This window comes from Eriocheir sinensis, chromosome 58, assembly GCF_024679095.1.
Source record: "Eriocheir sinensis breed Jianghai 21 chromosome 58, ASM2467909v1, whole genome shotgun sequence".
Classification (NCBI taxonomy): domain Eukaryota; kingdom Metazoa; phylum Arthropoda; class Malacostraca; order Decapoda; family Varunidae; genus Eriocheir; species Eriocheir sinensis.
In genome coordinates, this window is record NC_066566.1 from 9370068 (window position 1) to 9396382 (window position 26315).

A 26315-nucleotide genomic window follows, 5' to 3' on the forward strand; every position below is an offset into this window, starting at 1 on the left:
CCGTGTATTCCCCCAGCACGCATGCGTGGTGTTCAGCAGAATGACTTTTTTCTGTGACGAGGTATATCTCACAACAACAGCCACCATGTCATGTCCTGCACTGCATATTTCCATGTCTAACACCGAGTGCTAAATAAATTTACTAACCAAATATAACAACCTACCGGCGTAACAGGCAACGACGTAAAAAAAAAAAAAATAAATAACCTACCTAACGGGGGGGCTTAGCCCCACCGACCCCCATAAGATGTGTCAGTTCCGACACACAAACACTTGGCTATTTTTCATTACATTTACATCCTGGATTGATGCACAAGACTTTCTTGTGGTATAAATACATTCTTCATTTAAATGGAAACCACGAGGTGGAAAATATTTTATCAGGTGGGCTGAAAAAGACTACAGTAACCCTGTGGATTTCTGACTGTCTGACCTTGTCCGTTATATCCGAAATCCGTTATAAGAGGGTCTATTATATCGAGGGTTTACTGTATTTTAAAGCTGTAGTGAGCCCATGTTTTGGTGAAAAACAAAACCTGTCCTTAAAATTGAGTTTGTCAAGGGTCGTCTTGAAATACGTGTAAAGTACGTGTTGGAACGTCTCTCCCCCCTTCCTCTTGCCTTCACCAGCAGCGGGCAACGGCTGTTAGTCATGGCAGGCCGGAGAAATTTGAGGGTTGCCATTCATTCCTAAAAATATGGATTCTTTCTGTATTGGAGGATGGGATGTTGAATTCCTTATTTGTTTTATTTCAAGGTGACAGCCCTAACTGAGACTCTATTCCCAGTATTTTCTGCTTTGAGCACTCTTGTCTTGCTGCGAACAAAGGGAACCCACACTCACGTCTTCGACTTGTATAAAGAGACATGCCAGTCCTCATCGAAAAACCGATTTGGTCGGCTAGGCTGAATTTAACTGATAGTCGGTCTATCGGCATCCTCCCCTCCCCTTCATGAGCCATCACCCAACAAGGATTTGGTCCCTCCTCGAAGGGACGTATGTGCTTGACCATGATGGCCTTCATATAGCCCATGTCCCTCCCCGGGGGGTGGCGAAAAAAAAAAAAGAACAAACAGGATGCTCATATACCAAATCACTGTTCATAAACCAAGCTATTTTTTGTGGGATTTTTTGCTCGTAAACTAAGGCACTCAAACTGAAGTTTGACTGTATATATATATATATATATATATATATATATATATATATATATATATATATATATATATATATATATATATATATATATATATATATATATATATATATATATATATATATATATATATATATATATATATATATATATATATATATATAGATAGAGAGATAGATAGATATATATATATATAGATATACATGTAGATGTATGTACACACACACACACACACACACACATTACACACACACACACACACACACACACACATTACACATTACACACACACACATTACGCAGGAAGATCTCACGAGTAGTGGCTTCTAAAATAATGTTTTCAACAACAACACCAAGTTAGAGTAAATACAGAGTTTCTACAATAATGTTTTGATTCTTTAGAAGGAAGGAAGAATCTTTGCACATCTTAAGTAGCATTTGTTTGCTGTCATCTGCATGACTCAGTCGTCAGATGCGGCCACGGCAGTCATTCACAAATCTTATTGAAAAAGCTTGCTGGCACTGCTCCTGCAAATAATGTATAGTAAGAATATCCAAAACATTGGATCCAAATCATTTGGAGATGTCATGATACTCCTCTCTTGAAAGTGTTAACCTGTATGCAGGAGGAAATACATAGACAGGAAGGGTGTTCCAAAGTTTACCAGCTCAAGGGATTTAAAAATGAAGATGTTGGTGAACTTTTGCATAAGGGATCTGAATAGTATAGGGTTGAGCAGAGTAGAAAGTCGTGGGCCATGGAAGGGGTGGATGCATGCACAGAAGTCAGCACAAAAATATCAATAGAGAGCCAACAATGGTGTGAAATTAAGGTGGTATAAAACTGTCAGTAAGAGAAGGAGAGTTGATGAGAAGAAATTTATTTGACTCCCCTGTCCCAAAGGGCTGAGGAAGAAATTAAAAAAATACCCCTCCCCCCTAAAAAAAAAAAAAAAAGTTGAAAGTGGTGCACCAAATTATCAAATTCTGCATTCACTCCGACACAAGATTTGCTCAGTTCACAGTGTGTTTACTCAGCTGGCTGTCCATTACACTGTTGTCTCTCAGATTCTCTTGGTTTTATCAATATTCTTCCACCATAATGGCTCCAATTACACCACCTTCTATGGGAAAGAAGAGGAGGCATAATAAAATCACCAATACCAAGGAGAAAATTGTGAACGCTGCCTCACCCCTGCCGACATCATCTGTTTCTTTACATGTGTCAGCTGAGCAGCAGCAGTTGCTGCTCCTTGTAGTTATATGGTTATGATTGTTTTTATTACCCATTTCATATTTTCATTACCTGATTTTTCTTGAAAGAAGCATACATTAGTAAATAATTGGCATTGTATGATATGTGCAAGTCCCTTGAGTCTCAAAGAAAATGGCAGACACTTCATCATTGCCACCAACAGTACATTATTTGTTGAATATAATGCGTTTTCAAATAATTTGTCATAATTAATTTCAAAGATTTGTTGCATAAGTGTATTTACCTAGTTGTAGTTTTACAGGGCCTGGGCTTTACGCTCGTGTGGTCCCGTCTCCATATCTGCATTTATCCAACTTTTTTTTAAAGCTTTGCACACTCCTCACTGTACAAAGTGTGATAAAAGTCTGGAGCAGGTACTGAATATTGGCTATTGCCAGACCAAGTGTGGTAAACATCTGGAAATGGTGTGTTTTGAACATATTGAGTCCCATCCTGGTAATCTGGAATATCTTCTAATCTAGAGGGTTGATTACTCCTTGCATTCTGGATAAAAGGACTTTTACTGTACTTAGTTAAGTAATGAGTTGCCTTTTCAAATATCCTTGTGCAGATAGAGCAGCTGTTTGATTACACAGCATTCCTGCCTCTACACCCCTATAGCCTGTTGCTGTCCTCACATGGTGGCCTTACCCCAGCCCACCCACACTTTCCCTTCAGATGGTTGTGGAACTGAAGCTGCAAATATTACTCACACTACAGTTGCTACTCTATGAGTCTGCTATACAAGCATACCGCTAGATGTAGCAGATGCCAGTTGGCTAGCATGTGATCTGAGCAAGGTTGGAGTGAGCTACCCAGTTATCTCCACTGTTTATGAGTCTCAACTGTATTTGGCTCACCCTTTAGCTGCCACAACTCCCTACAGGGGGTGGTGGGGAAGTCACACCAGTGTTTTGTACGTAGCTGTCTTCGCATGAACGGCTTATCCTCAGAAGCAAATGTTTACAAAGGGAATTGTTGACAAACATTGCTGTGCGCAGGCATCCCCCAATAACTTGGCTAAAGATATACGAGAAGATTGACCAAATTTAGGCCCCTTTACATTATCTTGTTGAATGGACAGTTTCCACCTAACCTTACTAGCAACCAAAAGAGAAGTCGGAAAAGTTTTGTTTTGAAATTAGTAAGATGCTATCTCCTGTAAATTTACCCCTGAATCACTGCATAAAGGGTATTTATATTTAACCAACTGGACCCCAGCGACGCACGTGATACGTCAATAAGAAAAACATTTGAAGATCAGTGACAAAAATGATGCGTCACTTACTATCAAGTTGTGGTGCCTTAATGGCTAAAAGTAAGTTGTGTTAGTTGAGGTTCAAATGGAAAAAGGATTGTAAGTCCTGTGGCTGCAGTACCAATAATCTCTCTATACATGTATCCTTGGCCATGACCAAGGTGCAAATATGATGACTACATGAAGACGGTGGCAAGCAAATGCTATCCAAGATGTGCCAAGAGCCTTTCTTTTAAAAGAATATAGAAAAATTAAAGATTAATGATTTGAAGAAATGTAAATGTTATTGCTGAAATGTATATATTTAGAATTATTGAAAACGTTATTTTTTATGGAAATTGTTATTGGTGAGATCCTTGTGTGTGTGTGTGTGTGTATGCATTTATATATACACATTGTATGCATATACACTTAGTAATACCGTAGTTGTGACAATCAGGTGTGAATCATACTAACAGGTGTGACTAATTATTTCTTGGGTGGAATCTCATTGCTGCTACTTAGCACCTCAGCTTTAAAGAGGGACTGAGATACTCTGTATGAGGTTACTATCCAGGATATGGTTTGATTAACATGTCTTTCTTGTAGTATGGTTTGAAATACTAACACCAAGCTTGTGGATTTGCATAACTTTAATCATCCATTACGTTTTTACCATTCACTGTATCAATGCGAGAAACTTGTTTTTTCGTAAATGCTTTGCAGCTTCATTCATTTATGTACAAGTTTCTTATCAGCTATACACTGACTTTGCAGGCATTATGGGGTATCAACAGATTGTTACAACATTTCATTTTAGGGGTGTAAAATTTTCTAGGTAAGTTGTGGTTTGTATCAATAATAGTGCAAACATATGTTTAATCAAACACACTGCCTTGATGCCCTGATTGAAATCCCAGACGTATCAGCAATCTTACCTCCCATGGGCTGTGGAATACATTGAAAAATTCTACTAGATGCCAGTCACACTACCTGTGTCACCCATTCACCCAGTGAATCAGTTTGTTTACTTTTTTTGTGTGTGTTTCAAGGAACCTTGAACTAAATCCTGAAGAGCCTTGACTAAATGAGTTCCTAATACTTTCTTAATCCAGGTCATTTGAGTTGGTTACAATTATTTAAATTTATTGTGCAAGGTTGTTAATACAGTGGGGTCCGGTGTCTAACAATATTGAGATTGAAAAGAAACGTCACTGGTTCCGAATCTGCTAGTTTGGGAGCAAACTTTAAATAGTAGAATTTTTTTTAAAATTGTAACTCGGGTGATAAACGGCATTCAGTAACGAATTAAATTCGTGAACCGAGATTCCACTAAACACACATATGTATACACACACACACACACACACACACACACATAACTACTAGTAGGGAGCTTTTTAGCTATTTAGCTCCAATGCATAACATTGCACAATGTTGCATTGCTAATGAGTCAACTGAATACAGTGCGCAGGTGCCCATCTTTCATGTGCAACTCCTCAAGCCATCTTGATGCAACTTTTCCACTCATTCTTTCCAGCCAATGGGAATATATTTGCTAGTTCTTTGACTTTGATCATTAGTTATGAAACTCGGGGCTGTTTCTATCCTATCGCTAGACTTGAAATCGTTAGTTAGAACAGCTCTAGTCCTGGGGCCCTGCTTTTTTTTTTTTTTTTTTTTTGGGGGACTCATGTTACACAGTAGATACAGACTCCTCACATTTAATGAGGCCTCATTCAACAATTATTTGCTATAATGAGCACCACATAAATATCCTCGCTTGTTTGATGCCATAATTTCCTTTGAACAAATTCTAAATTAAAGGCAACCACAAAGATATTACAACTGCAGTGACTTTTCTCACATGCTTGAGGCATGCAGGCTGCTGCTTCTGTCATGCCCTTCTCTGCTTTGAATGTAGTTCATGAATCAAACCTCTTTTAAACAGACGAGGTTAAAAGCAATAGCTGCTTCACAATTGTTCATCTTTTGTTGTTTTTTTCTCTTCATCTAATCAGTTCTTTTTTTGGTGTCTGAAGGGAAGAGCTTCAGGAGTTTGTGTGCTTGATGCAATGTTTTGCTCTGGCCTGGGGAACATCTTCAGGCTAAGTGAGGAACTCTTGTGTCTACGAGCCTCCTTTTATACATGGGAGCTCGTGTGATTGGTCCATGTGTGCAGCGTGGTCCAGTGGGGGTGACATAGGCTGTGAGTCAGCTGGGAGATGGTGTTGTTTCTCCTAGTTCTGTCCTTCTGTGTAGGTAGAATGTGGAAGGTTTGAGCTCTTTTGTTGATCAATGTCTTAAATTGTCAATGTAGATAGCTTCCAGATGTGGGTCTCTCTATCTATTACTTTTGTTCATTCTTCTATCTTGTTGCACAAAAGGAGTGTCTTGTTTTGTGTGTTGTAATGGTTCTTGATGGCTTCTTGAAGGTGGCAAGTCAGGCATTTTGACAGTGTAGTCCTCGTCATCACGATGTAGTTATGAGGGCCACAGTCTGTAGTGGTGCCTGTGTGCTCGTAAATGATATAATCTGCCTAAAGAGGTGCTGGTGTAGGTGTCTGGTGGTTCTCGAGTAGCTGTGATACTTTCTTGTTTTGTAGTAGATGGTGAGGATACCTGGGATGAACTACTTGGAAGGAAAAACAGATTGACCAACAAACAGTACAGCTTTCAAGGAGGAAGATTTTGTACAACGAATTTGATGTGTTTTTACTCACAAGTGATAGATATAGTACAAAAAAGGGATGGCTGGGCTGATGGAAATTACTTAGATCTACAGAAAGCATTTGATGAGATCACACACACACACACACACACACACACACACACACACACACAGATCAAGACAGACGTGTAGTGCAACCACTCCCGGGTGATCAGCTGTTTCGTCCCCATCTTGGTTGTTGTGTTTGCAGCTCCAGGGGGTGCTCTGATGGGCCCGTCTCCCACATAAAGAACTTAAAAAAGCTAGTGTAAGATGAGTGAGGAGGAGGAGGGGTGGCAGACACTGAAAAGAGGAGGAAGACTGAGGAGGGGAGAGGGAGCAGTGGAAGGATATGAAGACTGAAGATTATTGTGAATCTAGCGAGCCAAATTTCTCTGGCTTTAGCAACAGTGAACAGTCTCTGTACAGAAAAGTGCTGCTAATGGAAAAGAAACTGAATACGTGGATTGGAAGAGTCAAGATCATGGAGGATGAAGATATGGAAGGTAAGAAGATGCACAGTGACTTAAGGGGAGAGTCCGCCGTGAAAATATGAAAATAATTTTTTAAAAAGTACGAAATTGAGTTTCATGGTCTATGGTGACACCTTATCCTTTGGCTTTCAAATGCGTGGGGCATTAGCTGGCGTGCCAAAGTATGGAATGAATGTTGGATAATCAAATGTGCAGCAATCTTCATGGTGAAGTTTGTGACCCATGTAACAGTTTTGGAACACAATTATGGATATGAAAAGTGCAACCTGCTCACAAAATTGTTAGGAACAAATGAATACATAGAAAAAGGATTAGAAATGAGAGAAGAGAAGAATTACACCAAACAAGACAATAAAGAAGAAGAGGAAGACAGACAAAGGAATTTCAACCGATAGCTATGCACCTGGAGAGTACTGATTGAACCTTGCAACAATTAGGGGCGTGGCGCGCCCTGAGCGATTAATACCTTTATAAGGCGGGACAAGGTGCCCGATCCTGTTATGTACTTACTAATATGTGATTACTGATCCCATAAAATTCGTATGAAAGTGGCATTGACAATATAGTGCCTTCACTGAGCCGAAGAACTTTTGCAAAACTTTAATTGCGTTTTTCTCAAAACTAGTACAACATGAACATAAACTTATTTTTTGCTTTTATTTTCTGCACAATTTTCATGAAACTTTAGGACATACAAGATCATGTATCATACTAAAGTTTTACAAGATGTTTTTTTGAAAAATGGCATAGTTTCGATTTATGGAAAACTCTTCCAAAATAAATTTTAAAAATTTTTAAAAAAAATTTAGATTAACAAAAACAGTTTTCAAAAAACATCTTGATAAATTGTTAGAATAACAACGAACTATCAGATTTGTGTGTGTCACAGGAAAGTCAGTAAAAAAATGGCTGAGAAAAACTGATTCCAAATTTTCATAAAAACAGATCAATAATTTTCTTAATTTTTCATATCATCTGATCAGCTTGAAATTTTCATAGGATAACAAAGGTACTAATATATACAACATATAAATTATTGATGACCATAGATGCAATTTTAATCCACGGCAGACTTTCCCCTTAAGGGCAAGAGTGCAAAGTCTAGAAGAAAGGGGGAAAAAACTAATCCAGGAAAGTGAGGATCTTAAAGAGAAACTGGCAAAATATGGAAAAATGGCAGAGCTAAACACATATAGTCCCTAAATTTTTTTCCCGGTACTGCACCTCCGCACCCTATTAAAGCGCCTGAAAAATCTAGTCCTTAAAAAAGAAATACAAGGCAATACTGCAGCAGCATTATTATTATCATTATTATTATTATTATTATTACCATTATTTTTGTTATCATTATTGTCATTTTAACGCATAGAATCTCCACCACCTGAAGTAAAGTAACTACTTTTACACTCATCATAATTATCATACCTCAGCACTTCCTTTAAGACGGACGACAAACGGTATATTTTGAACCGGGCCGTAAATCTGAATGAGTGACGTCACTCAAGTGGCGGGAAAACATGCCCTGCAGCACAGACCGGTGGAAGTATTACTGCAGAGCGCGGACTGTTTGTCGTTTTTTTTTTATCCTTGAAAACCTCAGGTGCGGACTTAAAATACTGCCTGTTACTTCCCACCAGTTTTGAAAAACGGTCCGGAGGAGCGGAGGTGCGGACAGAGGTACGGAAGTGCCCAGCTCTGAAAAATGGTAAAGGAAGGACTAGGGAAGATAAAGACATGGAAAGTAGAACATGATCAAGCCAATGTAGACTTCAAGGAAATAATTGAAAAGCAACTAAAAGAGGAAAAGGAAAATGTAGAAAAAGAAATGTTTAAGGTCATAAAAAAGAATGAAGATTTAGTGAGAGATGTAGCAGATAAGAAAAAAAAAGCGTTATAGTATACGGAATGAACGAGAAAAACATAACATATACGTAAACCAAGAAGGGATAAGGAAGAACTTAAGTCAGTGAAAGACCTACTGAAAAACTTAAATGACGAAGAAATACAAAACCTTGAGGAGGAGGTGGAAGAGATAGTTAGGATGGGCCCTTACATAGAAGGTAAAATAAGGCCAGTTAAATTAAGATTAAAATCACAAAAGGTAATTGAGGAAATATTATACAGAACCACTAAACTAAGGGAAATAGAAGAATGTGAGGAAATATATATAAAGAAAAATAGAAATGAAGAAGAAAGGAAAAAATGGAATGAATTACAAGCAGAGGTAAAAGAGAAAAATAATGCAAGATCAGAAGAGGAAAAAGAATTTTTTTGGGGGGGAGAGTTCTGGGAGATTGAGTAAAGAAATTGTATATGAGGGAAAAGCCGAAAGAGAGCAGAAGCTAGGCAAGATTGAAACAAATAAGGGGTTAAGTGTGATGTATACAAATGTAGACGGGATAATATCTAGAAAACTGGAACTACAAGACTACTTGCAGGAAAAAGAGCCCAAGATTGTATGTTTAGCAGAAACAAAGCTGAATGAGGTCATTCAAATAGTGTTTGATAATAATTACAATGTATGGAGGAAGGATAGAAAGGGTAAAGGTGGTGGAGGAGTGATGATAATGACGAGGAAGGAGTTACTAGTGAAATCAGTAGTATATGGAGAAGGAAAGGCAGAAATAGTGAGTGTTAATCTGGAGAACAAAAACAGAGAAATGACGATAATAGCAACGTATGTACCACCAAGAACAAACTTGTGGAACAAAGAAGCATATGCAAGATGGCGCCACTATAAACACTCGCCTGCGCCAGAACGGGCTGGGCCGACCATCAGGCCCCACCTGGAAGATGCCTACCGGCGCAACAGGCAGCGACGTAAAAAAAAAAAAAAAAAAAAAAAATATGAGACCATGATTGAAGATACCATCCAGAGTTTGAGTAGGTTACTCAAAGCAAACAAAAGAGTCTTGTTAGTTGGAGACTTCAACTGTAAGGAGGTAAATTGGGAAGCATTTGAAAGTGGAGGTAGTGAAACGGCATGGGGGGAAAGATTTCTAAGATTGACTATGGAAAACTTGATGATGCGATGGGTGACGGAGAACACAAGATTCAGGAATGATGATGAACCAGCGAAACTGGACCTGGTGCTAACAAAGGGAATGTAATTGTTAAATGATTTAAGATATGGGTGCCCCTGGGAAAGAGCAAGCATGTGATAATAGAGATGGAAACAGAGGAGGAAGGCACAGAGGGGGACGAATTATATAAAAGAAACAGAATAAACTATAGGAAGGCAGACAGAAAATCTTAAGAAATATTATGAAGAGCTTGACTGAGAAAAGTTGAAGAGAACAAGGGGAGGTGCAGGAAAAGTATGATATTTATGATGTTTTTATGGAGGCTTACGAAACAGGTGTCATGAAATACGTCCCATAGTATAAACCCAAAGAAAAAGGAAAGAAGAATTGGTTTTATGCAAAATGTGCAGCTGCAAAGGAAAAAAGAGACAAAGCATGGAAGAGATACAAAAGAAATTAGAATCAAAGGAACAAAGAAGAATTTATGATAACAAGAAATGAATACGTGAAAAGAAGGAGAGAAGAGAAAGGATATGAAAAGGATATTGTTGAAAAGTGCAAGGAATAACCTAAACTGTTTTATAGATTCATAAATGTAAAAATCAAACCAAGGGAAAAAATAGAAAGACTGAAAGATGGAAATAAAATAATTGAAGATCCTAAAGACATGACTGAGCTGCTGAACAAGAGCTTCCAGCAAGTTTTCACAAAAGAATCACAATTCATTGAACTACAAGATGACAAGATAAATGTTCAAATGGATGAAGTCAGAGTAAATAAAGAGGAGATATATATAATAATGGAGGAGAGGAAAGCAATAGGACTGGATGGAGTCTCAGGTTTTATACTGAAAGAATGCAGAAATCAGCTGGTTGGACCAGTATATGATATAAAGTGCTCAATATCAACTGGTAAAGTACCAAAGGAGTGGCGGAGGGCTGAGGTGGTCCCTATATATAAGAGCGGGAAAAAGAAAGAACCCCTGAACAACAGACCAGCATCATTAATCAGTATAGTAGTTTGTAAAATATGTGAGAAAGTGATAAAGAAACAATGGACAAAATTTCTAGAACACAATATAATTACAGAAAAACAGTATGGTTTTAGAAGGCGTTCATGTGTAACAAACTTACTTAGCTATTACTCAAGAGTGACAGACATAACACAGGCGAGGGATGGATGGGTGGATTTCGTGTATCTGGACCTGAAGAAGGCTTTTGACAAAGTTCCACATACGAGACTAATATGAAAGCTTGAAAATAAAGGAGGATTGAAAGGGAAAATGAAAAACTGAATGGAAAGTTACTTAAGGGGAAGAGAGATGAGAACAGTGGTAAAGGACATGAAATCGGAATGGAGAATTGTAGAGAGTGGAGTGCATCAGGGGTTGGTATTGGCACCAACACTTTTCCTAGTATGTATTAATGATATGCCGGAGAAAGTAAGCAGTTACATGACCCTGTTTGCAGACGATGCAAAATTGATGAGACCTAAAAGAAACTTTAAAGAGAAATTCAGCAAGAGGACTTAAATAAGATTTGGGACTGGAGTTTGAAATGGGAGATGAAGTTCAGTGTGAAGAAGTGTCACGTAATGGAAATGGGAAAGAGTGAACGGAGACCAAAATGGACTTATAGAATGGGAAATGGAGAAATATTAAAAGTTCAAGAAGAGAGAGATTTGGGAGTGACAATACAAGCTAATCAACAGTCTGAGTCATGTTAACCCCTTCAATACAAGCAGACAAAACATAACCTCCATGCCATATCCTGGGTTTTTTTTACTAACAGAGAAAGTCAATGACATGACCATTGCACACATATACAGCATATCTAGGAGGATGAGAAGAGAGATGAAATGACTCATATACTGCGTCATGGTACTGAAGAGGTTAATTGGATATTTAGTGATACATATAGAATGGTAAGAAATATAGGAATAGCATTCCACTGCATGGATAAGGATATGATGAAAAAGATAATAATTACTATGATTAGACCAAAACTAAAATATGCAGAAACTGTATGGTCTCCCCATAAGAAGAAACATAAAAAAACTAAAAAGAATACAAAGGATGGCAACGAAAATGGTTTCAGAACTGGAGGGATTGTCATATGAAGAAAGGTTAAAGGAAATGGACCTGTCAACATTGGAACAAAGAAGAGAAAGGGGAGACCTAATACAAATTTATAAATTATGGAATAAAATGAAAGAAGTAGACAACGAGGATTTACTACCACGAGAAGGAAGAAACACCAGCAACACACGAGGACACAGTAAAAAATTGAGAAAAGGGAGATGCTTGAGAGACATAAAGAAATAGAGGTTTGGAACAGACTAAGTGAGGATGTAGTATCGGCAAAGAGTATGCACAACTTTAAGGAAAAGCTGGACACATACAGATATGGAGACAGGACCACACGAGCGTAAACCCAGGCCCTGTAAAACTACAACTAGGTAAATACACACACACACACACACATCATCCAGGTCAATCCTGAAACATAAGCAAGTTTAAAGCAAAGTTTGACCAATTGAGACTCAAGGCAGAACCACACTACTGTAGCTCACTTCCTGTATACCACGACTAGGTAAATACACATACACACGCACACAGTCAGTTTAAAATTGCATGTAGGAAGAAAAGCGAATTTTGGCATTTGAGTGAGGAAAGATAGTCGAATGTAATGTTCATTAAAGTTAATTTTTATTGCGTGAATGTTCGTAAAGCGAGATTTGCCTGTATAAGCACATCTTAGTAAATCATTTAGTGAAATAGACCGTATTGACTATCAGTTCACCTTTCAATGCTGAGACCCCTTTCTTGCACCTTTGTGGCAACAGCGACACTTTACAGTTTGTGTTGCCTACCACAGCACCGTGTGTATAAAGCCCTTATTTTAAGACCAGAAGTTGAAATAACCAATCCTTCAGAAATATATCTCACTAACATCAAATTAAATTACATGAGATACTAGAACACTGATTCCAGCCATTAGCAAAATATTCAAGTGACAAAACATCTCATGTTGCCTTCTGCCATTCACAAGGTGGGTGCAGGCCTGCTTACATTCTACACTTAATTGTTATATTTACTGTTAACACAATCCCTAAAACCTATGAGCAGTGGGTGATATATATTTTTTCCTGACCTCAAGGTACACTGTGTTTGGACATTTGCCTCTAAACAATAATTTGTATTCCAGAATCCCGACATGGAAAAAAAAAAAAAAAAAAAAACAGTTTACTAGGGCAAGTTCCTCCTAGACAGTTCTCAGAGTGACTGAGTGTGGTTCTGCATGTATAGTCAGTACGGTTTATTGAGTTGAATTTGTATGTGAAAATTCTATAATATCAATGGTTAACAATGAATGATGATGTATAATGAGGTTAATGCGTGTTGCCACTCCAAACTAGATAGTAAACCAGTGATTGAATCAGTCCTGATGAAGGTGCTGATGCTCCAGAAGGTGTTAAGTTCCTCTGATGAAGATTTTGCTCCCAGTAAATGCTAGTGTCTGCTGAAAAAGCTATATGGTTATGGAACCTGTTTGATAGCAGCATAAGCTTTTGAAGGACAATGGTACCAATGGTACTTGTTCCAGTCTTTTTGCACTGCATGAATCCCACTGCTGCAGCAGTTGATGTGGGATGTGAAGAGTGTGCATGCCATGTGTAGAATGTTTTCTATATGGTTGGTTTGTATGCGAATGAGGCACCAGACACAACTTACCCTATAGCATATCTTTTTCAGGAGAGAATAATGCTTTACATACATAGACATACATACATAGTCTATGTACGTGTAATTAACCCGGTAGCAGCGGGGATCATGTTTCTTAATGGTCCCTCTAAGCTAGAAAAATGAGAAAAAATCATCACTCACACAAACCATTTCAAAACATATATCAAAGCATTTGTGATCAATTTATGTATCATCTATTTTGGGGGGATTAAATCATGGCACAAATTTGGCCCATCGCTGCTACACGGTAAAGCCACAAATGTGGCCCGTCGCTGCTACCAGGTTAACATACCCTACCTACCCAACTCACTAAATTTCAAGATGATTGTGTCTTTCAAGACCACATATATCATTCATTTAATTTATATGTGTGTTTCATGCTTTTTATATTAATACAAACTTAGAGATGAGGCAAAGGTATAATTTTTAACAGAGAGAGAGAGAGAGAGAGAGAGAGAGAATGTATAGAATAGGGTGTGAAGTTTGTTCTAAGCCTTGTTATTTTAAAATTTAATGCTAAAGTAACCCCTCCAGTTGTTACCTGATGCACAGTGATTTTTAATACCATTTTGTCCAAACACTACATATAATGCTCCACCTTTGCTTAATTTTTGTATAATTTCCCCACTTCTGCTTACTGTTAAATTGCATGTTTTTCCCTCTTTTATTGCAATTTTGACTAATAATAGTCTTAGTACATACTTCTGGGTGGATTTTTTTCTCTCTAGTTTCCACATATAGATAATTGACTAACAGGGAATTTAGTCACTATAACTGCATTGTTCTGCTTTTCTCTTCCCAAGTTCAAAGACCATCGTCCCTGTACCTCCTGCACCAAGGTGAGTTATAACGTGAGCAACTACATGCTTTTTTTCTTAAAAGAGACAGCTTAAAAAACTACCTTTCTTGTAAATAAGGCCTAAGCAACCTTTACCATGTCCAATTCTTCTGTGGTTGACTTAAAGCAAGTCATACAACAATTTTTTATTCAAAACTATGTGTATACCTTTCCTGTGCATAAGATTTCGTTTAGCACTGCATTCATTATTACATTTTTGCCATGTTACGTTTGTAATGGACCACATACCTGCATTTTAAATGAAATTTTGAGTTGACAAAGACAGTTCTCTCTCTCTCTCTCTCTCTCTCTCTCTCTCTCTCTCTCTCTCTCTCTCTCTCTCTCTCTCTCTCTCTCTCTCTCTCTCTCTCTCTCTCTCTCTCTCTCTCTCTCTCTCTCTCTGTGTGTATGTGTGTATATATACATTAAGACTGTATCTCATGAGTAATAGGGACAAAAACACTTGTTAGATGAGAATCTGTTGGATTACATAAACATATGGGGAAAATTATAATGCAGTAAACCGTCGCTCTTATGGACCTCATTTTAACAAATTTCAGCTTTAATGATCTTTTGGGCTAATCTGGTATATGTGGGATTTATCAAACAAGTTCAGTAAGTGTAGGGTTCGGGTCGGAGGCGGGCCGGCTAAACAAGTACTCGCACATTGGTTGGCGGCAGTGGAAACAAAGCCAACTAGTGGTGTGCATCCAGTCATTCTAGCTCTGTCTGCCAGACTGTGAACACCTCTGCTCTCGTCCTTCTATGGTTCACCTCTCATCTAATTTAATGAACAAACTTTGTTATGCAGGTAGTCCTCGAGTAACAATGTATACGACTTAAAACTGCTTGCACCTATAACCAGGCCAATAGTATTAGTAATACTTGGTTAAATAATGAGTTGACATTAACTGTCCTTTGACTTTAATTTGAAGACTATGACCATTGGTAGAGCGACTACGAAATATTGAATAAGATCACTGAAAACACATTTTTATAGACAGTTTTCTGCTGCTAGTGGACTTCCCCTATATGATTTAGTAATGAAAAGCATAACTTTTTTAGAGTTTATGTGAAACACCCCCCAAAAAACTTAACTTCCGGGCTTTCTTGATGCCCTTGATGGGTGCTGTGGTCAAAGGGCCCCCATCTTGTGGATGAAATTCACTGGAAGGTGAGAAGAGGTGGGATGTCTAGCAGACATCTTCTCAAAGCTAACACAAGGCACACACTGACCAATAATAAGTCAAGGGAGGATGGATGGGTATGGTTTGAAAGAAAACAACATGCTTACTCTACTTCAGCACAAACAAATTAAATTTGACGGGGCGCTAATTAAAAAAATGACTTGTCGACACCCGTGGCTTGAGCCCAGGTCCCAGCCGTCGACTATTGTCAACACCCACGCTTAAGGGTTAATAAGTAATTAGTTGTCATTTCAAATAATTTGCCATGGGTAGAGCAGCTGTTAGCTCTTGGAAGCAAAATATTTCTCTTGCCTTCCCTTCGTTATCTACTGAAACTCATTTAGAGGATTGGGTGGGAACCATCGGCAGAAATCCAGTACAGGAACTAATAGCACAGTTAAGTACTTCAGTGGAAGACAGGGAGACAAAAGAAAGCATGTAGTCCTATATTTATCTGTATCAACGTGTACATACTATCATCCAACATGCAGTGATCTGACATCTCCAATAACATGGCACCAGACTGGTCCCCTGCAAACCAGATCAACTGATGTTAACTGTGTGTGTGTGTGTGTGTGTGTGTGTGTGTGTGTTTGTGTGTGTGTTTGTGTGTGTGTGTGTGTGTGTGTGTGAACTCACCAACTCCATGGTTTGACCATACGCTAGTCACAATGGCCAGCCAGTAACGTCCCTGACAGAGATCAGAGCTCTCACAATTGATGGATCTATGAGTATGGCTGAAACCTTACACCCAAGAGGCAGGACACAGTCCTTGGCTGACACCCAGTATCCATTTACTGCTGGGTGGACAGGGGGCATGAAATAAAGGAGACTGCCCACCCATCTCTATTCTGCCAAGGAATCAAACCCAGGACTTCTCAGTTGTGAGGCGAGCATGTGTGTGTGTGTGTGTGTGTGTGTGTGTGTGTATTTTATTTTTTCTTATAGACACTAAAGCCATTATTAGTTGCACAGCTTTAATGATCAACACAAAATGGTGGAATACCAAATGTATTCAACTATTAGTGGTTTTTAAAAAGCACAGTAAAACCCTGACAATCCAGCCCATGGGTATCTGGAAATCCCAGGTATCCTGCTAAAATCTGGCCTGCAAAAAAGGCCAAGAAAAATCTTTGAAAAATTACTAATAAATTCCCATGCAAGATTTGTAATACCCCTGCCACGCTTCCACCACCTCCAGAGTAGGCCTACTGCCCTAGGCTCATTTAGTTGAGCCATTAGCCATGCAATGTTAGGCATCTTTACACTAACAAGTTTTTCCAGGATGGTGGCAATTGCCAAACATCCAGACCAAGACCAAGATCAAGTCCTTCTGAGTGGTTGCCCAGGGGGATGTTAATGGGGGTGAGGCACTTTGTAAACAAATGAGACGTCATAGTTAATGAGCATTGCCAGTGTCATCTCTGCTACATCTTAACCCACTATGAATGTTTTTGTTCAACTATGATTGTAGTTTCCAGTAAAGGGTCACCTGTAAGACCAGCTGAGGGAATATTGTGAGGGAGCTGTTTGTGGGATGCCATGCACTCAGCTAGCCCGATGTCCCATTGGACTCACCACCCCACTTGTGGAGAGCTCTGTGACTAGTGAGTCAACTGTATGCAGGGCAGCCCTGCATACAGTTGCAGCAGAGATGACACTGACTACAGTCATTAACTACTACCACTTCATTTACAAGTGCCCTTACCACCCCATGCAACGTCTCGGCAGGGCTTGGTGTTGGTCTGGGTTCAGGCATTTGGCTAACACGGCCATCTTAGTAAATTATGTTATATCTTTGTTGCTGTTGCCATTAGAGGCAGTCCCACACCCTCTACTGGACTCCTGAACTAAGTTGCACAACATTGCATAGCTAATAGGTCAAAGTGTCTGGTAAGTACATACATACATACTTATAATCAGGAGATGCATATCTGAGTGTATAGTACCTCTCTAAGCATGTATGGTTCAATGAAATTTCATGGGGAATTTATGGAATATGCCCTAAGTATCTGGAATTTCTGCTTTTCTGGCACCTCTGAATCCCCATGGTTGCTGGTTATAAGGGGTTTTACTGTAATTTTTTTTCTATAATAGCTGGAACACATTTTGTTTTACTAATATGTATATTATACAGTTTTGTCATTCTGTTTGTATCTCGTGTGATTACTTATATGCTTAATGTTATGATTTTATTAATAAGATTTAAATGCAGACTTTCCATGCACCAGTTTTCTTTGATGAACATTTCTGTCATAATTTTTAGTGTTTGCACATATAAAAAAGAATTGTACATGCCAACCTTTTTATTTTTTTTAGTGGTCTGTTAAATACATGATACAGATTGTTGAAAATTATCAATATTCATTACAGGGACAGAATTACGCGGGGAATGTACCAAAGCATCCAATCTTCAGGCAAGCTCAAAATATCTCCTGAATTGGTAAGTTAAACAACCTTTCACAACCATTTACTTTGATTATTTATATATTGGTATGTGCAGTAAAAGCAATTCTTGTGCAGAATATGGTAAGCAATTCTATTCTCTATCCTGATTATTTACTTTGATAATTTCACCAGTTTGATGATTTGGTACCATGGTCTCTGGCTCCCTTTATTCAAAGTCTGTCTCTATACTTCTTCCACAACTCTACACTTCTTCCCTTCACCTCCGTGACACATTCCAAAATGGTCATACACACTTTCGTTACTCATTCCATCCATTCTACTCACACCACAAGCACTCCTCAAATAATTCATTTTCTACTGCCTGCACTCTAGACCTCTGACTTTCATTCCAGGCCCACGTTTCACTTGCATATGTGAGGGTTGGTGTTTTTTTTATTATACTTTCACGAATCTTGCACATTACCTTGTCAAAGAGACTGGTCTATAATTTAGTGGTTCAGTTTTATCTCCACTTTTATAAGTTGGTGCAGTGTTTGCTCTCTGCCATTCTAATGCCACTTTTCCTGTATTTATAGAGCATGTTATTATGTCAAAGTGACTCAAATACATAATTAATTTCTACACTTTAAGCACTTGTTCCGAGATTTCATCCGGTCCCATAGTATATATATATATATATATATATATATATATATATATATATATATATATATATATATATATATATATATATATATATATATATATATATATATATATATATATATATATATATATTATTTTATTTATTATTTTTTTTCCATGCCTTATTTCTGTTTCTTGCTGTTTCACACCTCCATCCAAACCGTGTTTTCTCTCCCTTAGTTTTTACTGTGTAGTATGGAACATATTTCTCTATTCCTCTGTTGGAAATATTCATAAAAAAGTCATATTTCTCTTGAATATTAGTACTCCTCTTCATATCAGTCCAGTCTACCCCACCGAAGAAAGTCTTGAGTCCAACGTAATCTGCCTTAGTGTAGTTTTTCCTTTTTTCCTTATAAGCTTCTTCCTGATATTCACATCCTTCCAAAGTTTTCATCTCCAATAGTTCATGGTCGCTCTTTCCTAAGGGGCACTCATGACTGACTCCATCTAACTCCACGTTTTTTGTGAAAATTAGGTCAAGTCTTGATGGTTCATCATCCCCTCTCAACCTTGTTTCTCCTTGCACCCACTGCGTCATCAGGTTATCTGTTACCAGCTTCAATAGTTTACTTCCCCGAGTATTTTCACCACCCTCCGTTGCATAATCTTCCCATTTCACTTCTTTGCAATTGAAGTCTGTTAATATTACCTTTTTATTATTTTTTATTTCATGTCGGTACCCATATTGTATCTTCTTGCATAACACTATATCTTACTTCATTCCAACTTTTGGTTTTAGGGGAGACATAGGCTGTTATTATGTTATTTTTCTCCACTTTTTACCTGCACAGCCATCACCTCCACACTGTCATTTCCATATCTCACTTCAGTCACCTTCAAGTTTTGTTTCGTCATTATCATCACTCCTCCTCCCTTTCCTATCTTTTCTCCAAATATTGTACTTGCTCTTTCCCTCCACAAGTTCCAGTTCTTTTACAAGTTTTGTTTCAACTATACATATAATATTTGGATCACTCTCTTCTAAATAATCAGTTAGTTCAATTTTCCTTGATACAAGACCATCTATGTTTGTGTACACAATCTTTAAACCTTTATTCCCTTCTCTCTTTCTTTCCCCTCTTACTATCAATACCCTTACTCCGTCTTTTTGCCTCCTATCCACCACTTCATCAGTTTTTCGTTCTTTATTTGTGTGTGTGTGTGTGTGTGTGTGTGTGTGCCTGTGTGTGTGTGTGTGTGTGCCTGTGTGTGTGTGTGTGTGTGTGTGTTTTCATTTAATCTAATGGGGAAGGAGAAAGGGAGGGAAAAAGTGAGAGATAAGGCTACAGATAAGAGGGTGTGAGAAAGGAGGAAATGAGGGAAAGGAGTGGAGGAAAGAAGAGAGAGAGAGGGAGGGTCAGGTAAAGAATGAGGAAAGAGGGAGAGAAAATGTGTGAGTGGAAGGGAAAGAGATTAAGAAAGAGAAACTGAGAGGGAGGGGAAAGGAAAAGAAGAAGGAAATGAGAAGGATGGAGAATAATAAGGGGATGGAGAGGGAGAAGAAAGAAAGGAAGTGAGGGAGGAGAGAACCAGGGAAAAGCCTGATGGCACAATAAACCACGATGTTAAAAAAAAAATAATAATAATAAAAAAAGGTGGGTGATGTAGGTGCTTATTTATGTAGGTGTGTTCCGACTTTTGTCGAAAATCAGGTTATGACACGTTATGAACTGAACTCCGTCTTCAGTTGAGGACCCCTGTATACGTAAACCTAAATAAATTTCCCTGTTGAAATTAATGTGAATCCCATTAATGCTGCAAATGGGTTGTATGTGGTACTGTCTGCTGTGTGGGAGTTTAGTGCCATTCCTCTTGACTGGGATCAGGAAAGAGAAAGGGGACCAAAAAGACGGCAACAACTACAGTGGAGGGAGGTGACTGCGGGGGGGGGGGATGAAAGGTTTAACCCTTTCTTTGCGCATGGGACGGGACGCGACTATCTCCTCTGGCGCAGCCTCTCCACTGTATCTCAAAAACTATTCATCACAGCTAAAAACTAAAAACACCTTTAGAAAGAGGAGGTCCAGATCTATAGGAGTCGGTCACGTGTGCCTCTCTTGCAAACATACATGCACGTTCAGGGAGTGATGAATGTGAACACTTACGTCAGTGACCTCCGTCCTAGGGCTCAATGCATTCAGGCTAAAAATCGGGCAAACAGAGTACTTGGTTTCATCCAAGGAGCGTAAGCAATAGGAGCGCTGAAGTCATCCTCAAACTTTAGTTAGCACTAGTTAGACCTCATCTCGATTATGCAGTTCAGTTCTGGTCCCCCTACTATAGAATGGATATCAAGATGTTAGAATCTGTACAGAGGAGGACGACAAAGATGATTCAGGGGGTGAGAAACTTGCCTTATGAAGACAGGCTGAAGCATTTAAATCTACACTCTCTAGAAAGGCGAAGGTTGCGAGGTGACTTGATCGAAGTCTATAAATGGATGAAGGGCTTTAATAAAGGGGATGTCAATAAGATTTTGATAGTAAAAGAGCCAGGTAGGTTTTAAGTTAGATAAATTCAGATTCAACAAAGACATAGGCAAGAATTGGTTCACCAATAGAGTGGTGGACGAATGGAACAGGCTTGGGAGCCATGTTGTGGGTGCCAATACCATAGATACATTCAAGAAGAGGTTAGATAAAGCCATGGATGGTGAGGTAAGGTGGGGTTGAGTGTACAGGAGCTGCCTTGTATAGGCCAACCGCCCTCTTGCAGACTCCTTACGTTCTTATGTTCTTATGTTCAAATGCTAATTAAGGTGCACCAGATGCTTCTTCCCAATAAAAAAAAAATGTTATTTTACAAACTTGGCATACATTCTGACACTTATTGACAGAAACATTATTTTGGATATTGTTATTGACGAGATCCTGCTGTGCTCTTCCATCATTCTTTTTTTTTAAATTAGAAAAATGTGGCACCTAATTTATTTCAGTAATATATTTTACTGATCTATTACCCAGCATGAAAAGCTGATTTTTTTCATATTTCTTTATTTTTTATAAGTTTTTGTTGTGTTCTCTTGAAGATGACTATCTAGGTACTATATATTCACATTCTTCCAGCAAGTTGAGTTCACTGCAGATGATCTCCGTGACCTCGGTGAGATAGGGCGTGGTGGCTTTGGCACTGTCAACAAGATGGTCCACCGGAAAAGCAACACTATCATGGCTGTTAAGGTAAGTCAGTACCTAAAGCTCTGCATTTAATTTTAAGGTCTGCTTATTGAATGTCATTCACAGAGAAAACCTCACCAGGAGTGTCAACTTTTCATGTTTAATTTTTGCATACTTTAATACTTATACTACCTCTTTGCCTCTTCTTAACGTTATTGGTACAATTTAAAAGAGGAAGGATTAGGGACTTGCATGCACATCCCTTACCAAAATTTAGGTAAAATTTTTTTTTTTTTTTTTTTTTTTTTTTTTTTTTTTTTTTTTTTTTTTACTGATGAAATCAATCAAAATTTGTACCTTTGGCATATAATGTGCAGGGGTAACTTTTTGGCATTTTTTGAGTGAAAAAAGTGGGTGTTATATGCTGTAAAATACAGTACCTGGGGAAACCTGGGAAAGGTAAACTGTGGTCAACTTTTACCACAGGCTCAAGGGCTAGTGCAACAGAAATGAGCAGCACAGCCATGTGCAGCTGTAGTGCATGCCCCCAACTTTACCTAATTTTACTGAAGATTCATGCCAAATATTATAAATTATTTAAGTTTTATTTGAAGCATTAATTATTATTACTCATTTTACCAAAGATTCATGCCATATCCCATAGAACTGTTTGAGTTTAATTTGAAAAGTAATTATGTTCATGTCTATCACAAAAGTTACCATAAAACTTCCATGACTGTGAAGCCCAGGAAAACAAACAGTTACTGTATTTCACGGCGTATAACGCGCTCCGGCATATAACGTGCACCCCAAACTTTAAGACAACAATTTTTGGGGAAAAAAAAATAGTTCTTAAAATGCTCAGAAATATGTACGGTTAAAGAACATTGACAATGTACAGTTTCCTGAAAATTATATATTTTTGGTGTAACCTATACTGCTTGAATTGACAAGTGTCCTTGAGTAAAGCAATGAAAATGGCGGTCAGGCTGGTGTGAGAAATACATCCTCGTACACACTGATTATGTACAGCTTCTGATATCATAATTAGCATATCATTCTCACCATCACTCGTAGGTTGTGACAGACAACTAGGCAAGACACAATTCACACGGTTCTGGTGACACGTGGCATGCAGCTGTTTGTTGTATGGGTGTGGTTGTGTGGTTTTCAAACAATGCAAATGGCGGCTGGGCTGGAGTTGCAAGAAATAACTCCTCATACAAGACTCGTGATGTACAGTTTCTGGTATCATATTTACCCCATTATTCTCACTAATATTTTTTTTTTCAATATGATTTTTTATGTAGCTTGTATTGCTCGAATTGGCAACAGTGCACCTTAGTCACACAAAACAATGGAAATGGCGGCCAGGTCGTGTCGGCGCCCGACGGAGAAGCGGAATAACAACAAGGCATGGGCGATCCTCCACCGATTTCATTTTTCTATAGTAGTTATTTGATCGCCCTGTATTCTATGGTAACATATTATAAGACAGCTATGGACTACGAAGGATCATAAACAATAATAAGGGTAAGTTTGCAGTTGTTATTGGACAGGACAAAAAAAAGACCCTTAAAACACCCCAAAGAAAGAAAAAAAAATCAATAAAAATTTGTACCTTCAGCGTATAATTCGCAGGGTTAAACTTTCAGGCATTTTTACGTGAAAAAGGTGCGCGTTATACGCTGCGAAATACGATAAATGAAAATATTCACTCAAAAAAATTATGGTACTTTAATTCTATACAGTTGCAGTTATTATTAATTCAACTTTGATTTTATTATGTTCACTTTTTCAGGCAATTTGATGAAGGAAATTTGTCTAAAACTATTAATATGGCCCCTTTAATAAGACATATTGATAGAGTTTGACTTTGCTTCCTGTTTCATTTTTGTATTATTTTTAACCATTTAATCCCCGTATGGAACATTCACACCTGTGGATGATCTTTACAAGTCAAGAATTTCTCTTCAAAGAAACAATTTTCACCCACAAATAACATGCTGCCAGAGTTGTGGCTAATACATCATGTAGTCGAACTATTATATTTTCTATCAGATAATAAACTTTTAAAGATTTCATCAAAAATTTTGTTTAAGATTTAAAAAAAAAAAAAAAAAAGTGTCTCCCCTACTCACCCTACTGTCATTTGCAAGGTGGTGGCATTTAGGGCAGTGGTGGCACATTCCTAGCCATCAGCCAGATCCTTGACTTGAATTACAACAACCATCCCTACACTATCTGGACGTGATTTATGAAGATGTGTCCGGAACCCTGAAACAGTCCAATTTATCTAATATATATCAGAAATATAGAGGTTCAGTTTATAGAGGGGTTATTGTATTATTATTATGATTATGATAATGATTATTAACCCTAGAATACCAACATTGAAATACATACGTGACTACCAACCATGTACTGGATCCGGACAAATTTAGGAAACTGAAAAAAAATTAAAAATTACAAACCGTTACATTTATTATTAAATTTTTTCAGAAAACTACGTCCCTATGCTATTCAATGGATATAAAGTTAACCCGGTAGCAGCGGGGATCATGTTTCTTAATGGTCCCTCCAAGCGAGAAAAATGAGAAAAAATCACCCCTCACACAAACCATTTCATAATATATATCAAAGCATTTGTGATCAGATTATGTATCATCTATTTTTGGGGGTTCATATCATGGCATAAATTTGGCCCGTTGCTGCTACACGGTAAAGCCACAAATTTGGCCCGTCACTGCTACACAGTAAAGCCACAAATTTGGCCCGTCGCTGCTACCGGGTTAAACAAATAACCAAAAATAATTATATTGAAATTTTTGAAAAAGTATGTGAAATGAATGATTTTTTTTAATAACCACCACACCACCTAGTGGGTCAGAACACTGTTTATAGTATCCACTGTAGTCCACCAGAACACAACCCTCACTGAACACTTCAGGAAGCTGAGGGAAGTGTGCGCACAGCGGCCTATGTTGCACTTTGAAATAGGCCTTGTGTCAGGATTTGGTACAATGTTGGTATTAGGGTTAATTATCATTATTATTATTTTACAGATTCGTTTTTATCATCCTATATCATCTGATGTCCTTAGTACATTCACATATTTTGTTTAAACTCCAAGCTTATGTGTATGCCACAGCGAATCCGCTCAACTGTTGACGAAAGAGAACAGAAGCAGTTGCTGATGGACCTGGAGGTGGTGATGCGCAGCAATGACTGTCCCTGTATTGTACAATTTTATGGTGCCATATTTAAAGAGGTAAGAAATTAGTATTTTATGAAGAGCTCTTAGCATTCAATGAATCATACCATATAATGAAAATGGTAGGTGAATTTATTGGTGCCTTAGGGGAAATTGGTGCCATTTGATTGAGTTGCATGTTAAAGAGCATAGTTACAAGATTGTTATCTAGTGATTAATTGTTGCCTCATCTATTTTCAGGGAGATTGTTGGATATGTATGGAGCTCATGGACACCTCCCTTGACAAGTTTTACAAGTTTATATATGAACGAATGCATGAAAGACTTCCTGAGAATATGCTGGGAAAGATCACAGTTGCAGTAAGTATACACAACAGTTGGACATCTTTGATTTAAATGTAGGGCTTGTAAATTGCTGTTTTAAGGTAAATACAAAACTTGGTATTGCCCTTTGTAAGATTTATATATGTACACCCTGTTAGTTTTTTACAGGAATTTAGGTTCTTAGAAAAGTGGCATAAAAGGGACTGAAATATATATTCCCATAACAAATGGTAGTGAGAGGTGCAGTTATCTTTTGTGAGTTCATATAACATACAATAAGTGAATAAAACAATATTAAAGATGTGTAAAAGATAAAACAAAAGTAACTTGATTTAGCTCCTTAGTTAATTTTGTCACCATTATCATGAAGAATTCACAGTGTGGTCTCAATTGAAAAATGTGATTTTGTAGCAGCTATGCTGACAACCTGCTTACTAATTGTGTACATACTCAATATTTTTACCAGGACTTTCCAAAGATTTAGTTCTCGGCTAGGAAACAAAACACTCTCAGACCACTATCGTAACAGCCTCATTTTACATCTCAACACTGACTTTCTTATTCTATCCTATCTCTCCTCTAACTACACCTTCTTTCTTCCTCTTCAGTGTTTTTAGGGGGCTAGTTAGCTGATAATGTTTTGTTTACATCTGAAAAGTGTGATATTCACCAATGTCCTGCTAAGATTTTGCATCAAAACATCATATATGCCAGAATTTTCAGCATATCTTGTTAATTCTATAATTTAAATGAATAAATTAGCTTATAAAGAGAAGAAAAATAGCTTGTGTCTCAAAGAGTTTATACCTCCCAAAGCTGAGATCATGTTAGCAGTAAATGGCTCATTTTGCTATACCGTCAAACCTCAGTTTACAAGTGCCTTAGTTTACGAGTCTTTTGATTTACGAGCAAAAAATCG

The 26315-nt window shown here is 37.9% G+C and overlaps 1 protein-coding gene across 5 annotated transcripts in view; it reads left to right on the forward strand.

The window, feature by feature from the left end:
* LOC126985135 (dual specificity mitogen-activated protein kinase kinase 4-like) overlaps positions 1 to 26315 on the forward strand; it is a 66712-nt gene that overhangs the window by 25557 nt on the left and 14840 nt on the right. For 2 of the 5 annotated variants that reach the window (XM_050839679.1, XM_050839683.1), the window contains 5 exons: positions 14425 to 14460; positions 18020 to 18089; positions 21808 to 21921; positions 24992 to 25129; positions 25313 to 25432. In XM_050839679.1, the coding sequence (XP_050695636.1) occupies positions 14425 to 14460; positions 18020 to 18089; positions 21808 to 21921; positions 24992 to 25129; positions 25313 to 25432 (478 nt within the window). The remainder of the gene's footprint in view (positions 1 to 14424; positions 14461 to 18019; positions 18090 to 21807; positions 21922 to 24991; positions 25130 to 25312; positions 25433 to 26315) is intronic. The other 3 variants (XM_050839680.1, XM_050839684.1, XM_050839681.1) reach the window with 2 other exon arrangements.